This window comes from Equus przewalskii, chromosome 1, assembly GCF_037783145.1.
Source record: "Equus przewalskii isolate Varuska chromosome 1, EquPr2, whole genome shotgun sequence".
NCBI classification, from domain to species: domain Eukaryota; kingdom Metazoa; phylum Chordata; class Mammalia; order Perissodactyla; family Equidae; genus Equus; species Equus przewalskii.
Genome location: NC_091831.1, coordinates 29,540,501 through 29,556,227, shown reverse-complemented (window position 1 = coordinate 29,556,227; position 15,727 = coordinate 29,540,501). Strand labels below are relative to the sequence as shown.

Genomic DNA, 15,727 nt, shown 5'->3' with positions numbered 1-15,727 from the left:
TGGCCATCACTTGGATTCGGTAAGTATCAGCATGTTGCCAAATTTACTCCTGCGCTCTTTGTGTCTCTTTCAAGGTGCACAAGCATCTATCTGATAAAGGGTTAATATCCAAAATATATAAGGAACTCAAACAACTCAATAGCAAAAAAGCAAATAATCCAGTTGAAAAATGGGCAAAGAACTCTAATACACATTTTTCCAAAGAAGTCATACAATTGGCCAATAAGTACATAAAAATGTGCTCAACATCACTAATCATCAGGGAAATGCAAATCAAAACCAGTGAGTCATCACCTCACACCTATTAGAATGGCTATTAGCAAACAGACGAGGTAACAAGTGCTGGTGAGGATGTGGAGAAAAGGGAACTGTTGGTGGGAATGTAAATTGGGATAGCCACTATGAAAAACAGTAAAGAGATTCCTCAAAAAATTAAAAATAGAACAACCATATGATCCAGCAATCCTACTCAGGGTATACAGCCAAAGGCAATACAATCACTATCTCAAAGAGGTTTCTGCACCCCCATGTTCATTCCAGCATTATTCACAGTAGCCAACACATGGAAATAACCTAAGTTTCCACAGAGAGATAAATGGATAAATAAAAGGTGGTGTGTATATATACAATGGAATATCATTCAGCCATAAAAAATAAGGAAATCCTACCATTTGCAACAACATGGATGAACCTTAAGGGCAATATGCTAAGTAGAATAAATCAGACAGAGAAAAACAAATACTATATGATCTCACTTGTGTGTGGAATCTAAAAAAGCTGAACTTACAGAAACAGAGAGCAGATTGGTGGTTGCCAGGGGGTGAAGGGGTGGGGAAAATGGGGAGATGCTGGTTGAAAAGTGCAAACTTCCAGTCATAAGATGAATAAGTTCTGGGGATCTAATGTACAGCATGTGACTATAGTTAACAACATTGTATTTTATACTTGAAAGTTGCTAGGATAATAGATCTTAAATGTCCTTACCACACACCCTCACAAAAGGTAACTATGTGAGTTGATGGATGTGTTAACTAACCTTACCATAGTAATCATTTCATAATATATATCAAATCATCACATTATATACCTTAAACTTTTACAATGTTATATGTCAATTATATTTCAATAAAGCCGGAAAAAAGATAAAGTAAGAACTACCCACCCCTTCCCAGACATACACACAGAAAAAACTATGGTATTTTCAGCTCTGCCTTGGGAGAACCCTACATCCTAAATGTAATTGGGGAAGTTGTCGGCTATATATGTGTGTGTGTGTGTCAATTTCAAAATGCTAGTTTCTGTATCAAGATGTATATCTGGCCAAATGTTTCAAATCTTGTATGAAAAACAGTTATAGAAAGTTTAATAAAGTACCAAAGGGGATTACATTAGAGTAGTTCATCCTTAGAAACACAAAAGTGAATTGAAGTATTTCATTAAAATTTTAGTTTCTAAGGAAAAAAAAAAGAGTCCGGCTTTTTCAAAGACGCCATGAGAAGGCACTAAAGGATTCTAAGTAGGAGTAACATGGCCAGTTTACATTTCAGAAAGATTACTCTGGCAGCAGTGTGGAGGGTGGGATGGAGGAATAGTTAAGATGAGAGCGACCACAGCAATAGTCCAGAGCAGCAGAGGATAAACAATGGTGGTCCGAAAGAGATGGTGGGAAATGACAGAAACAGAGTAAAGAACTGTTTTGGAGATGAATTGGGGACCTCAGGCACTTTCCTAGCTGTTAACACCCAACTCTGGATAAGGTTGCCTGTCTTCCAAACTAGACTGATCAGTCAGTATCTTCCATCCACCGATGTCTTTAGTCTGAAAGGAAGGAGATCAGGTCCCCAGGAGCCCCCCTGACCCTGCAGACCCAAGTAGGAAGATATTTTATAAAATGCTTTGAGTGGCAGCCCTACCTCCCCACCTAACACATACACAGACATACACATCCTGTCTTTGTTTTTAGCACATTTCCAAAAGGGAGCACATGTCACAATGTCATCCATCCCCAGACATCTGACTCACACAAAGAAGAGACAGGGAAGGCCCATCACATACACCAAGCTTTTGCAACACTCCTTTCTCTGTTTTTGCTCAGTCTAGAAGATTTGCCCTGAAATTATTAAGATTTTCTGTAATTTGCAATGTTATGGAAAAGTAAATAACTGACATTCACAAGGCGATAAACTGTAAAGAACAAGTTTGTTTTGTTTTCCTTTTTTAATTTTTAATCTTGTTAGCAATACATTAGTGTCATCAATAAAAAAACAACCATTTATACAGTAACTCAAAATCCAGCCATTTAAGGAAATAATGTAGTGATCAACTACTCCCAGAGAAAATAGGTCCTCTCATTTGCTTCTACTGGCAAGCCCAGGTTTATCCTGAACTTTGAGAGACTCTCCGTCCTAAATGGATGATGAAGTATTCAAGTAAAAGATAAGGAGCTGTAACTGTGAGTTTCTGGGGGATACTGCCTCAAAAGAAGTTCAGGAATAGCCACAGTCCTCCAGTTTACTCCAATGTTGGGATGTTTCTGGGACGACCAGCACAGTTCCCTTTCGAGGAGTTCTGACAATTCATCAACCTCAGGATTCAGGTCCTATAAAAACATTCTTCCACTTTAAAAAAAGACTTTGTCTCACAGCAATAAATTTTTCATCGCTTCTCCAGCTTCTTGTACTTGGCTTCTGCCAGGAGGAGAGGGAGAGGAAGTTATATTTTTTAAAACTGGCTCTTGCAAAGATACTTTTCAGTCAGCATTTCCAGGCAAATTTAAAAATGTCTATTATGTTAAAAAAAAAATCTATTCACTTCAATCTCATCAGGTGTTCAAATTGTGTCCAAATTGTACACACACCATAAATGTTAACTATCGTATCAGCTAACAGATATTTGAATCTCTGTCTAAATATCATCAATGGATACAACTTAAGATAAGGAGTCAAACACACACACACAGAATTGAGAACCCAACACAAGTTCACTAAGTTCTAACCCTATCATCAGCATCTGCTCAGATGGCTCCACCAGGTAAGTAGATTACCGGCACTTGAGCCACCAGAAGCCTTATTAAGCACAGGAAATTGCCTCTCCAGGCACCGTCCCAGGCACCCTCTGGGAGGCACACTGGAACTCTCAGGAAGCATAAATGTATGTTTTACCTTTTATTTTCTTATCCCTATCCCTCACTCTAGGAAAGCAATTTTGAAAGATACAGAAATTTTAAAAACCATCAGATAAGCCTCTTAATGTCATAGATTCCCTTTTTCTTTAAAACTTTGAAGGCACCTGGTACAATGACTTCTACATAAGGTTCACGGTCACCATTTAGTGAATTTAAGCACGGATGATGAAACTGTTCATCACCACTCATGTCAAATCTCAGTGTGCTGCAAACCACTCTCTTGAAGTAGTCAACAACCGTCAGTGATGAAAATAATCTGTAAATTACATCTAGGATATTATTTTTAATATTTTTATTATTATTATTCATGATTTTTATTCATGAATATAAAAGCCAGAGCCAGTTAGCAAGGCATCAACACTAAAAGTACCAGTTTCCTCCTTAAAGGAAAAGTAATCCTTCAAGAAAACCCTTGATTGACTATTCTGTTTTTCAAGACATGCATCTACATTATTAAGGATGCTTCAGTCTGCTGAACCACAGTTATGAGCTTGAGTTTTGTAATCAATCAGACCTGGTTTGGAATACAGCTCTTCCACATACTAGTTTTGTGTCCTTAAGCAAATTACTTAACCCGTTCATCCAGTTTCCTCTTCTACAGAATGAGGATAAAAATTGTGTACCTACCTCATAGCTTATTGGGAGGATAAAAAAACATACTATCACAGTGCCTGAAATATCTTTAAGTACTCAGGAAATGTCATTTTTATTACTACCACTAATAAAAAATTACTCTCAAGAGGTTTTTGTGAAGATTAAAATAGATCACTGTAGGCACACCGTAAATGTTAACCATCATATTAGATAAGGTCATATTGGTGGGGGGGGGGGTGCTCTTATCAAATCAAAAAGAAATAAAAATGGTTACCCAGTTTTTTTGAATATGCATCCAACTTGTAGGCCGCCTGCTCAAGAGCTGCTACCTGCTCCTCAATTACATTGATCTGATCCAGATAAGGCTGCAGTCCAGCATCTTTAAAAACAAAGACAGACCGCAGGTTTATATGGCATCAACAATGAACACGGAAGAGTGGAAAAGTAAGAACGCTAGTGTCTCTCCAGCTCTGCCTAAGACAGACTAGGTGGGATAACATGATTCTGATCACCAACAGGGCAGACGCTTTAAAGGACAGGAGCTAGCTGGTCAGGCTTGACTGTGACCTAAACAAAGTGAAGTCTCTCTCTTCTACTAATTTTCCTCTCTTTTAAATTCCTTGCTCCTCAAGCAATCTTTCCATTACTGATTCAGTTTCTTCGGTACTTCCAGACCGAGCAACAGGGCCCCTTGAGACAAGGAATACAAATATAAGTCAATGGAAAAATATATTCTACCAGTCTAAATTAGCATTTTCCATTTACAGATGTTCTGGTTTTCTTTTTATAGAGTAGTCCTTTATGGATTTCATGGTTAAATCAATTCACTAGAATCTGGCCACCATTCCTCGGCCTCCTATCTTTCCAGGAATAAATGGATCAAATCAAGATTCAGAAGCAGAAATACCCATACCACCAAAGCATGCTAATCCTCAGAATGGAAGAAATTCACCTTAACTTTGTAATTCACTTTCAGAAAGTGAGTTTGCTGAGGACAGGAGCCATGTTCCCTTCCCTTCTCCACAGCCCCAAGCACAAAAGAACATTAAATATAAACATGTTTAATTACAAAAATTATTACTTACACTTCTGGTTTAAGTCCTTTAAGTTTCTACTAATGTTTATAGCAATATCTTTCATTTCAAGATACTTCAGGCTGGTTAGTTTATTCATATTTTCCAGGAGCTTATAGTCTTCGCTGGTAGCTTTAAAACAAACAGAAGATGTGATGCCTTTAAGATTTGTCTTAAATCGTTGGAATATAGAACTATAGGCAAATGGCAGTTCAAGGCAGGACCTAGGGAATGTAAAGGAGCAGGCCACTTTTGATCTATGACATTTATACTCAGCCTGTGTACTCTGAATGTTTAAGGAGAAACTCAGGCAATGATTAGCCAACTATTTAAACCAAATAAGATCCAGAAGCATCAGGATCTTAGTTAGAAAGGGAAATGATAAAGTCATGTCCCAAGAAAAGGGAGGTGAAACAGTCTTGGTACCTCTACAGCATGAAAACATGTAATTTGGGAGATGGCATCATAAATAGATATATGTCCTATATATATATAGAATCAACTCGGCCCTCACCACTTCTTAGTATCTCATGTATTACTGCCTGTTTCTATACTGCATTTTATGCACTGATTTTTCCAAACCATTTGCCTTCTTCTCATATCCTCAGTTCCTTTCCCTATCCCTACTCAAAGCAAATGGCCCCTACTCCAATTTTCCTGAAGCCCAAGCCCACTTACGTAGGCTGCATCAACCTTTCTGCCTCACTTGTAAACTTGTCTGTGCCTTCATATCTTCCCAAGAGGCAGAAGTGTTCCTATTCTTGCCAAGACAACTCCTCCTCCTGTGCTTTGGATCCCAAACCCTTCTACCTCTTCAGGGCCTCTCTTCAATCATCTCCTTTCTCTTGCATTTCCAAACTTTCTCCATCCTGGCGCGTTCCTCTCTATCTAGAAACATATTCAGGTTTCCTCCAGCCCCAAAGCACTCCCTCTATTCTGCTACACCTCCACTGTTGCTCAGTAAAACGAAGGAGCTCCCCTGCTAACCCTTCTGGAAGAGCAGCTTACACTCACTCCTCCCTCTCCCTCCCCATTAACTCATGTAAAGCCTGGCAGTCTGGCCTCTGCCCTCGCCATCCAGAGAAACCATATGCTCCAAAATGATCAGTGCTCTCTTAACCACCAAATCCACGGCATTTTCTCAGTTTCTATCCTCTCGAACCTCTCCATTGTATCTGACACTACTGATCTCCCTCTCTTCACAAAATGCTCATTTCCCTTAGCTGCTATAGCATTTTCTAATCTCTCTCTAACTGATCTTTTTAAGTTTCTATGCCAGATTCTTTCTCACCCAACGCCCTTAACCATCAGTTCTCAACTTTTCTTCAGCTGTGACACATGACCGATGTTCACCTAGGTGGCACATTCCCGTCCGCATTCCCAGGGTTATGCTAGCTTTCTCTCAAACTCAAAAAAACATCCGTGCAAGTAAGATTGACAAGCATAGGGAAATTACAATCTGCTTGAAATCAATTTTATAATAAATAAATCATTTGTAAGCCTAGGTACTTTACAGTTATTAAAGAAAAATTAATTTGCCCTATACAGGCATTCCCTGAGATTTTAGTTTAGCCCAATTACCTACCTCTAAGCTCTCTCTTGGCAATCTCATCCTGCACAGCCTCAACTCACGCCACCATGCAGGGACTCCCAAATCTGTTTCTCCTACTCCGATCCCTCTCTGAGTTCTGGACTCACATGTCCAAGTCACATGTTCTGGTAATCTCTAAAATCAGCCAAGCCAAAACTGAAAATATTATTTTCACACTAAACCTGGTTCCTTTTTCCAACTTCCCTATTTTAGCTGATGGCACCACCCAGGGTTAAAACCTCAGACACATCTTAGGCTGCTCCCATCACTCAACATCCACTTCAACAAGTCCTGTAAATTCCACATCTATAATATTCTTGCACCCACACTCTCCTTTCCACTCCTTTCATCATTTCTCTGTCACAGACTTTCACTACTTTTCATCTGAAATATTGCTCATTTGTCGCTGTCTCTCTCCTCCATATCCAAACTCTCATTGCTATCAAACTGATCTCTCTAAAACAAAAGTCACACACTCAAACACCTAGGAGCCAGCAAGACAACGTACATGAGTGAGGCAAGCCAGAAGTATACTTATTATTAGACACATAAGAAAATTATTCACTTCCACAAAGAAATATGCTCTTTCCCATTTCTTGGCACATGCAGTCCTCTTAATCTATTATTTACTTCACCAATTTTCAGATATTGGTACAGAAAACCATTTCTGTACCACTACTAAAAACACAACAGTATAAGAACAGTGATAAATGGCAACTGACACCAGGTCTAAGTAAAAGGGAGAAAACAGGGAGTGCTGGGGACAAACTGTGTAGCACTAGTCCATTTAAAAGAGATAGCTGCTCAGCTCTAGTCAATTATAGCCCCGCAAGAATGGGGGACCAGTATTGTCAAATCTTTGGAATTTTTAAAGAGAAGACAAAAATCTGGATTTTGTTACTTGGTTTCTCTTGCTCAGAAACAAATAAGTAAATAAACAAATAAATTAGAGACTGACAACCCCTCCTGCTCTGCGTCAAGCCTTTTCTTATAGATTCTGGTTCCCAAAATTAGCTCACAGCAATTTCCTGGGGAAGTGAAACAATGCAATAAATGCTTCTAAGAGGCCACACTGGACCAGACTTCACTTTTTGGACCCTTCTCCACACATGGGTCAAGTGCTCACCTGGAAACAAACACTAGACCATAAAATTTATCATGTCCCAAAGGATGGGTCACCAAATCCTCAGACCAACCTAATACGTCCCTAAATCTGCAGGTCACTCCCCATTCCCCAATTTCATTTCTCTTTGCCTCAAACACATCTTCTTTAGCCAAACTGCTTCCTCTACCACCTCACTCACTAGTCCTTTCCCCCTTTTTGGCCAATCATTCGCTTCACAACCCTGCTCAAAATACACCTCTCCCAAGGAATTACTTCTTGATGAATTCTTTGTTGTTTTCTCCGCATTAGTCTCCACTACGGAGGCCTGCAGAGTTGTATTAAGTACTCTTAGGCGTTTCTGAAAGCGGTTCGCGAATTTCTCCAGAGAAGGAATGGACTTGTTTCCTTCCCATTCATGACCTCCCCAAACTTCTAAGAGGCCTGTTTCAGGGTATGTGGGGTTGGGGAGGGAGCCGCAGACGGATCTCCCGGAGCTCCAGCGAGTGGTTCACAGCACTACCCGAATCCTCACCCGTCAGTTCCCCAGTCAAGTAAGTTGCCATTTTGGAGAACATGTCCCGGCAGAGCTCAGTGATGTCAGCCTCAGCCGGCTCCTTTGCTTCCTCAGCTGTCTCCACCGCGGCATCGTCTGGGTCAAGGGAAAACGAGTAAATGTCCTGCCCTAAACCCGGTCCTAATACAGCCACAGGAGCCTCTCCCCACTTCTCTCCACCTGTCCTCATTCCATCAAGTCGGCTCCATTCTCCATGTACCATAATTTCAAGTCCCTTACTTCGTCCTTGCCCCACCTGACACGCCAACTCTGCTCCCTTGCACTGGCCCAGGCTCGCACCGGATCCCGCGGCCAAACCATCTCAGTCGCCCTGATAGGACACACACTCGCGCACACACACGTGTGCCTCTCTGATCCGCCCGCTCCTGCCAGGTGAGCCCGGCATCCCGGGGCCCCAGGCTTCCCACTGGACGCTTCATCCCCACCCACTCAGCGTACCTCGAACCGGCTCCTCCCGTTGGGTCGCGAGGACACGCTCGGCTGCGGCCGCCATGCCGGGTACTGCGCGGCTTCCGGTTCTGGGATGCCTGCGCATGCGCACCGGGCGTGCCTCGCCCTCCCAGCCCTGGGCTCCCAAGCCCGGGATCCTCCTCCGCCTCTAGGCTACGTTGGGTCTTAGATACTGAGTAATAAAGTGTGAGCACGAAGCCGAAATCGAAGCTAAGATAGCGACGTCTGAAACTGAGAATACGCTCACTCCTGCAGCCATTCACTGGAGGGGTCACTAGCCTAGGAAGACCCACGACTTGTCTGGGTTGAGCCTGGGGTTGTCTGCTGACCAAAGTCACCGGAAACAGCTTACATCCTCCTCAGAGAATCCGCACCCCGGCAGGTAAGTCAAAGTGGCTAAAAGACTGCTGACGGAATCCGTGCTTTTGAAAGTAGTCTCAGCTAGGCTTTGGGAAACCTTGAGACATTGATCTCTGAGCCGAAATACTCTCCTTTCCAATGTCGTGGGTTAAGACCAACATATTGGCCCTTTTTGCTTAAACTGTAGGCTGGCATCTACTTCTCTTGATTGATACAGCCTTTGTTTTTAGGGCTAGGATACATTCTGGTTATCTTTAATGCACTCAGCTGTTTCACAAGTCCCCTAGGTGTATAGAGTGTACTTCATGGAATGGGAGAACAGGGTGGGTGAAGGGAATGGAGGAGAAAAAGCGACTGGGGAGCAATGGAAGGTGCAAAATGAGGAATGGATAAAAGGTCACAGGGGAAAGGAGAGTGGTATATATAGCAGGAGTCCGGATGTAGGCCTGTCCACCCAAAATCTCGGGGTAGGAGTTTTTTGACTTATCTCCAGTTATCCTCCACCTGCACTCTCTCACCTCCCACACCCTACACCACACACACACACACACAACAGCTCCCTGCCACCACAGAGTAAGGACTATCTTACTCTCTTCACCCTGAAGGCCAGATCTCCCTAGGTGACTGTCTCCACACTCTCCAATGGTACAATCACAGCACCCACCATTTCAAACCATTCCCACCAGCCAGAAATTGTCATTTCAGTCTCCTGGGGCAGCCCAGCTCCTTCACATTGTCACTGCCCCCACTGTACACCTCCTAGCAGGGAGGAGCTTTTCCCAGCCCAAGTACAAGGGTGGCTCACTGTTCCAGCCTCTCTTTTTCCCCCTACAATCCCAGAAGCAAGTGCAAAGTCCTGGTTTTCCCAAGGATTTTTATTGATAGTCACCAAGGAAACCCACATTTTCATTTGGAAGGATAGATTCAGAGACCACCAAAAATTTCTGAATCCTGTGGTCATTTCTTTGCTGGATTCTCCTCAGGCTCCATCTTCGTCTCCTAGTTTACAGCCCCCTGAATTCCCAATGTTCAGTGGGATGTCGGAAGCAGGCTCCTCCACTGAGCCTTCGTGAACTTTCCCCCGGGGGCAGGGGGGTGGAGGGGGGGTGTTGCTCCAACTTCTCTGCAACGTTGTAATCACCCCACATGAGAAAGTGTCCTCTAAGGCTTCCCCTTCTCTTTCACAGCAGAACTCTGTGGGGAAGACAAAAACCCACCAGTGCTAATAGAAGATCTCTTCATGCACAAAGGATGTTTCACTGGCAAGTAGGAACACGTCTAGATATTGCCACTCCCTCAGCTTCTACTTTTTTCAGAAATCATGGCTATCCAGGTGCTTAGAGAAAGTCATTTCCTCCTTTCCATCCTTTATTCTGTTTGTTATTGACCTTTTTAATTATTATTATTTTTAAATATCACAGCAGAGCTAGGAGCACAGGGAGTGAGAGGCCCAGTGGGAAATGTTATTTCACAGATCTACATGGCTACACACAGAAACACTGAGTCACAACCCTAAGCATGATGCCCAGCTACACACAGAAACACTGGCTCAAAACGCCAGACACAGGGTGGGACTCAACAGCAGCAATGGTGGGAACTGCTACCCTAGAAGTGGAGGGCATGCGCCAAGGGAGTTTCTGGAGAGGCAGTGAGAGAGGAGTCTGCTGTCTGATGCTTTAGGACCCCTCCCTACCACTCTCCTGCCCACCCTGGACTCTCCAGTGGGCTGGAATCACAGCTGGAGCTGGCTGCAGGTGCTCCCAAATACTTTGTTCCCCCTGTTGGAAGAAAAAGGGACAGATCATTTGAAGGAAGAGTTTGTGTCCCACTTTCCTTTTATCTGGAAAATCTGGATCTGACTTGCCAACCTCAGACCTCCCAGAGCTCCTAGAGGCCAAGGCAACCCCAGGCCTTCCCGCCACCCCCCCATCTCCCCTGATACACTGACTACTGTGAAGAACGTGTTGCCTCAGGAGCCTGAAAACATAGGTCTTTCAGGAATGTTTCTCTCTACCCAAGGAGGGGAAAAGATGGTAGAGTTCAGCTGTGGGGAACCAAGAGGACCCAGGTGAAGGACTAGTCACCATGCTTGAGGAAGGAGCCACCTGTCCCTTCCTCTCCAGCGTCTTCAGCTTTGAGCTCACAGCATCAACCTGGGACACGACTCCTTCCAAGGCAGTCTCCAGCTGCAGAACTCTCCTTGTGAGCCTGTGCAGGATTTGAGAGAGACTGAGGGAGCAGAAATAGGTGTCTGAAGGGCTAGCTATCTATAGGGACAGGGAGGATAGAATGATGTGTGTCTGGAGCACAGAAGGGAAGGGAAGGCCCAGCCTTGCACGTATTAAAAGGGTGGCAGAGGTTCTCCCTGGGATAAGGACGGAGAATTGGAAGATTGTGGGAAAAAGCTCAAGGTAGGGTATTATAAACACAGTCAACCCTGGGCCCCTGGTGAAACATACGTGTAGAATTCTTCTCCTGAAATACAACCACCTGCTCTGGCAGCCTCTGCACCCGACTTGCCTGGTGGGCTGCTCACAATGGACTGGCCCAGGTTCTCGATCTCAGTGTTGAGGGCCACCTGATCAGGCAGGCAGAAGTCAGAAAGGAGAAGATGACTCTGGGAAGCCATCAGCTCCTGTTCCATCACCTGCTCTAATGAGCTCTCAAGTCTAGGCCCTGGGGCTCCAGGTCTTGCTATTCCCCTTCCCTCTGAAACTCAGGAGACAACGGGATCCAAGTGGTGATGCTAGACACAAAGCTGGCCCATCCTCTGGGAGGGAATCACCCCCCGAAGAAACAAAGCACGAGCCTCTTGAAGACTTGATTAATGAGGCGCTCACTAGAAGCCAACTCGGTTTGGGAGAAGAGGGACGATACCGGAATTCCTGGCACTTTTCCTCCTTCCCTTAACTTCTTGGTCTACACTGGATACGGATGAAGCAGGCATAGCAAGGGCAGCTAAGGATCAGAGTTAAAAATTCAAAGAAGGTAAGTCCTCAGAAGGAATTGTCAAGGATTCTTGGGCAATTGATCCTTTCCCCCCAAGACTGTTTCAGAACAGTGGTTCTCCACCTTGGCTATGCATTGGAATCAGCTGGGGAGTTTTTTAAAGTACTGCTGTCTGGACTCCCCAGCCCCCCAGCAGTTCAAGTCTAGGGTGTGTGGCTTGAGTATGAGGATTTTTTAAAACCTCATACTCACCCCACCAGGGTATTCTAATGTGCAGCAGTTTTAGAACCACTGCTCTGGAGAGCTCTTTCCTGCCCATCTATCAGAGGCTTTGCAGTTTGGGTTCTGGGTGTGTTGGCAGGGAGGGGAGGGTGAGCGGTTTCCTTACACTGCCTCTCCACCAACCAGCTGGGCTCACCCTCTCCTCCTCCACGTCCTGTCGCATTTGTTCCTGCTCCTTCTCATCCAGCGTGTGATTCCCATCTTGGTCAAACCTGGTGAAGGTGGCTGTGAGCTCAGTGATGTGCTCTGCGTGCACTAGTCTGGGGAGAAGAGGATGATGAAATGACTTCTGGCATGCCATGGCTGTGCTCTCGATTATGGAACCCCCCCTTCACCACCCTTCACTCTTTTGCCAGACTCAGGAAGAGTTTTGCTCTCTGGGAAAGGAGGGGACCACATGCGAAAGTCAGAATCTCCAAGGCCTAGCAATTTTACCCCCAAGAAATCACTTGAATCCATTTCTTCCCTGCCCTGACTCCTGCTGACTAGGTTCAGGCCCTCATGATCTCCTACAGGGATTATTACAAAATCTCTTTGGCCCTAAATAACCTGCCCCCGACCCCCCTCCCAGCTTCCCTTTCACTTCCTCCCCCTGAAAGCTATACTGCCTAACGCAACTAGAGTAATTAAACTTTCTAGAGAGCAGATCTAAAGACACCCCTTAAATACCTGCTTAAAATTCCTGCTGGGCACCCTATTCTTTGGATAGAGTAGTGGTGTTTGAGGTCTTTCCCAGTACGATCTTTGCCCATTTCTCTGGCCTCATCTCCTACTATGCCCCACCTTTCATTTAAAACCTTAGTGATGACCAACTACTTATTACTCTTGTATATGTTGCTTGATTTTGGACTTTATGTCCAAAATTGTGTATGCTTTTATCTCTTCTTGGAATGGACTTTCACTGCTCCTCTGTGTGTAAGTTATCATCTTCCAAAACCCTAGTCAGACATCACCTCTTCCAGGAAGCCTTCCCTTAAGCTCAAAGATAGAATTGATCACTCTCTTTACTCCATGCTCCCACTCTTCTAGTCACTTCTGTTGTTGAATTTGCACTATGATTCAGTTTATTTGTTTGTATGTCTATGAACTCTTGGAGGACAAATATCTTGTCTCATTTAATTGTGTGCCCTGCTCAGTGCCTGGCCCACAGCTGCTATCACAATATATTTGTTCAGTATTTGTTAATATGTTTAACTTGGAAAAAAGGAGAGAAAGGTTAAGGGAATAGACCAGTGTTTATGGGGGAGCATAGAACCAAGATCAGAGTTTTGTGGGAGTGAGGGATGTATACAATAATCAAGGAATTAGATTGTTTCATTAGTCCTAAGAGTTGTTCAACAAGGTCCAGAAGGTTATAGAACATGGTCAGAGACCTTTAAACCAAGGGTGCAATTCTGAAGGTCAGAATCAGAGACCTACAGGCCAAGATCAGAGGCTTATGGGAAAATGGTGTATGGTTGAGAGTCAAGGACTTAGAGACCAATGTCAGAAAGTTGGAGCTCTGATTTCTCACTCCCTCAAGCTGTTGGTGAAATCCTCGAACTGGATCTCCTGCTCCCCACCCTGCAGGACCCTCTGCACATCTGAAACCTGCTCCTTCCTCAGACGCAGTCTCAGTAGGGTCTTGTTGTAGCTCTGGAAGGAAAAAGGAAACAAGCACCAGTTGCCACAGACTCCTTATCATCTCTTGCCTCTACCACCACACACATGGAACAGGGTGTCCACGGGTAAGTTGAATTCACACACAAGGGCACAGATCTCTCTGCCAGACAGGAACAGACTAGGGCACAGAGCCTTAGACCTGGGCCCTGATGCAGATGTACAGCTCAAGGAGACTGGGTAGTCACCTGTTTCAGGAGGTCAGAAAGCTGCAGCTCATCCTTCTGTCCAGCCAACTCCTCCTTGACTTCTGAGTATGTGTCATTGATGATGGCCAGGAACATGTTCTGGAGGATAAAGCAAGGGCCTGGGTCCTTATCCTCAGACCCACTGACAGCATTGAGCCCACTGACCCCATTAATGTCCCAGACACATGTTCTAAAGGGGCCAATGCTTTCAACCCCAGCTCTTCAGCCCATGATTCCCCCACATCTCAGGGTCCCCAGAGTCCAGGCTTTCAGCAAAATCCTGTTAGGGATGGGTCCTGCTCCCTCATCAACGTGGTGTCCTCACTCAATTGCCACAGTAACTTGACCACAAAGATACCCCAACATATCTCACAGATCTCCTTCATATAGGGGCCCAGCAATCACTGAAGCCAGAAACTTTTCAAGGTGAGAGTGTAATTCTGTTCTCTTTACCATCAATCCCTCATCCATGTCTGTAACTCCATCCACTGATCAAATAAATAAACGTGCTGGCTTTGTTAATAAAAATCAAACCCAGGTCTCTCATGGTTGGCAAGGGGAGACAGCAAATACAAAGCAGTGGTAGTAGAAATCGCCAGAGATCCCAGAGGAAGGAGAGTCTTGGAGAATAGGTGCAGAAGCTTCCAGGTGCAGCCACTTTTCATGGTGCACTTTTCTCTCCTTTTCCATCCTTGGAGGATAGGGGTTTGATTTCAGTGAGGGAGCCTACAGATTCCCTTATACTCTGAAAATGGCCTGACTGTGCTGACCACACTGACCACATTAGCCAGCTCTCAGAAGATCTAGAAGCTCCCCTGCTCACTCTCCATCTTTGATTTGAGAAAACCATCATAATCCTGAGTGCAGAACATGAGGTGGGGGGTCAAACCCCTCCCTTTCAGGCCCTCCACGTCTCCACCCCTCAAGTTCTTAAATTTCCACCCCTCAGAGGGACCCTCACCAGGAGCACAAAGAAGACGAAGAAGACGTAGGTGACAAAGTAGACAGGTCCCAGGATGCGGTTGGCGTTGTCGATAGCATTGTAGTCAAAGTCCCCAAGGATGATCCGGAACTGAGTGAAACTGAGAGACGAGGATCTGGGCTTCCCCCAGAGCCTAGCCATAACCCTGACCCCAGTCCACACCCCCACCCCGCTTTCCTAACTACCACTCTTCAGTGAACTCAAGTAGTCCCCTCACTGCACCTTCAACCCAATCTGATAGAGACAGAGAGTGGGGTGCATGGATACTTGAGTGCACACACCAGGGTTTCAGGAGACTCACACAGATGCTTTAAGCACAGACATGCCCACACACATATACCCAGCCTCCCTAAGGATACATAAACCCATGGAGCTGGAGGGTGAGGGACCAGGGAGGAGTAAAGGGGACAGGACACACACATGCACTTGATGAAAGTGCTGAAGTTTTCCACTTGGGTCCCGAAAAGCAGATAGCCGAGCTGGGCGTAGGCAAAAAAAACGATGAAGAACATGACGGCAAAGCCCAGGATGTCCTTGGCACAGCGGGCCAGTGTGGAGGAGAGCTGGGTCATGGTTTTGTTGAAGCTGATGTACTTGAATATCTGGAAGGATCAAGTTGAACGAAATGATGGAGGAAGAAAAAAGAAAAGCTTTGAACAGTCCACTCCAGGATCCTAGAGGCCACAGGAGTTGCCAGACCAGGCAAGGAAAATGAGACAAGTATTGAGGAAGGGAG

The 15,727-nt window shown here is 44.7% G+C and overlaps 2 protein-coding genes and 1 long non-coding RNA gene across 6 annotated transcripts in view; 1 reads left to right on the top strand and 2 right to left on the bottom strand.

Annotated features, from left to right (window-relative positions):
* Positions 1-2,198: 2,198 nt before the first annotated feature.
* Positions 2,199-8,894, bottom strand: BLOC1S2 (biogenesis of lysosomal organelles complex 1 subunit 2). 2 transcript variants are annotated; one of them, XM_008543852.2, is made up of 5 exons: positions 8,560-8,894; positions 8,080-8,196; positions 4,864-4,983; positions 4,053-4,157; positions 2,199-2,687 (listed from the first exon to the last, which is right to left on the bottom strand). In XM_008543852.2, exons 1-5 carry the CDS (start codon positions 8,654-8,656, stop codon positions 2,656-2,658), a joined length of 471 nt encoding a protein of 156 aa, XP_008542074.1. In that variant the 5' UTR covers positions 8,657-8,894; the 3' UTR covers positions 2,199-2,655. The 2 variants fall into 2 exon arrangements, with proteins under 2 accessions (XP_008542074.1, XP_070415407.1); XM_070559306.1 differs by lacking the exon at positions 8,560-8,894 and adding an exon at positions 8,357-8,556.
* The window catches only part of LOC103567224 (uncharacterized), a 25,317-nt gene continuing 18,404 nt past the window's right edge, over positions 8,815-15,727 (top strand). The window contains exons 1-3 of one of the 2 annotated variants that reach the window (XR_011522630.1): positions 8,815-8,953; positions 10,119-11,919; positions 12,289-14,542. This is a non-coding gene — a long non-coding RNA (uncharacterized lncRNA). Of the gene's footprint in view, positions 8,954-10,118; positions 11,920-12,288; positions 14,543-15,727 lie in introns of those variants that run through there. The other variant, XR_011522629.1, reaches the window with a different exon arrangement.
* The window catches only part of PKD2L1 (polycystin 2 like 1, transient receptor potential cation channel), a 50,233-nt gene continuing 44,294 nt past the window's right edge, over positions 9,789-15,727 (bottom strand). The window contains exons 8-16 of one of the 2 annotated variants that reach the window (XM_070559185.1): positions 15,412-15,593; positions 14,971-15,091; positions 14,010-14,108; positions 13,676-13,797; positions 12,299-12,422; positions 11,391-11,509; positions 11,016-11,139; positions 10,640-10,709; positions 9,789-10,125 (exon numbers count right to left, since the gene is read on the bottom strand). In XM_070559185.1, coding sequence (XP_070415286.1) covers positions 9,911-10,125; positions 10,640-10,709; positions 11,016-11,139; positions 11,391-11,509; positions 12,299-12,422; positions 13,676-13,797; positions 14,010-14,108; positions 14,971-15,091; positions 15,412-15,593 — 1,176 coding nt within the window. In that variant the 3' untranslated portion in view covers positions 9,789-9,910. Of the gene's footprint in view, positions 10,126-10,320; positions 10,710-11,015; positions 11,140-11,390; positions 11,510-12,298; positions 12,423-13,675; positions 13,798-14,009; positions 14,109-14,970; positions 15,092-15,411; positions 15,594-15,727 lie in introns of those variants that run through there. The other variant, XM_070559192.1, reaches the window with a different exon arrangement.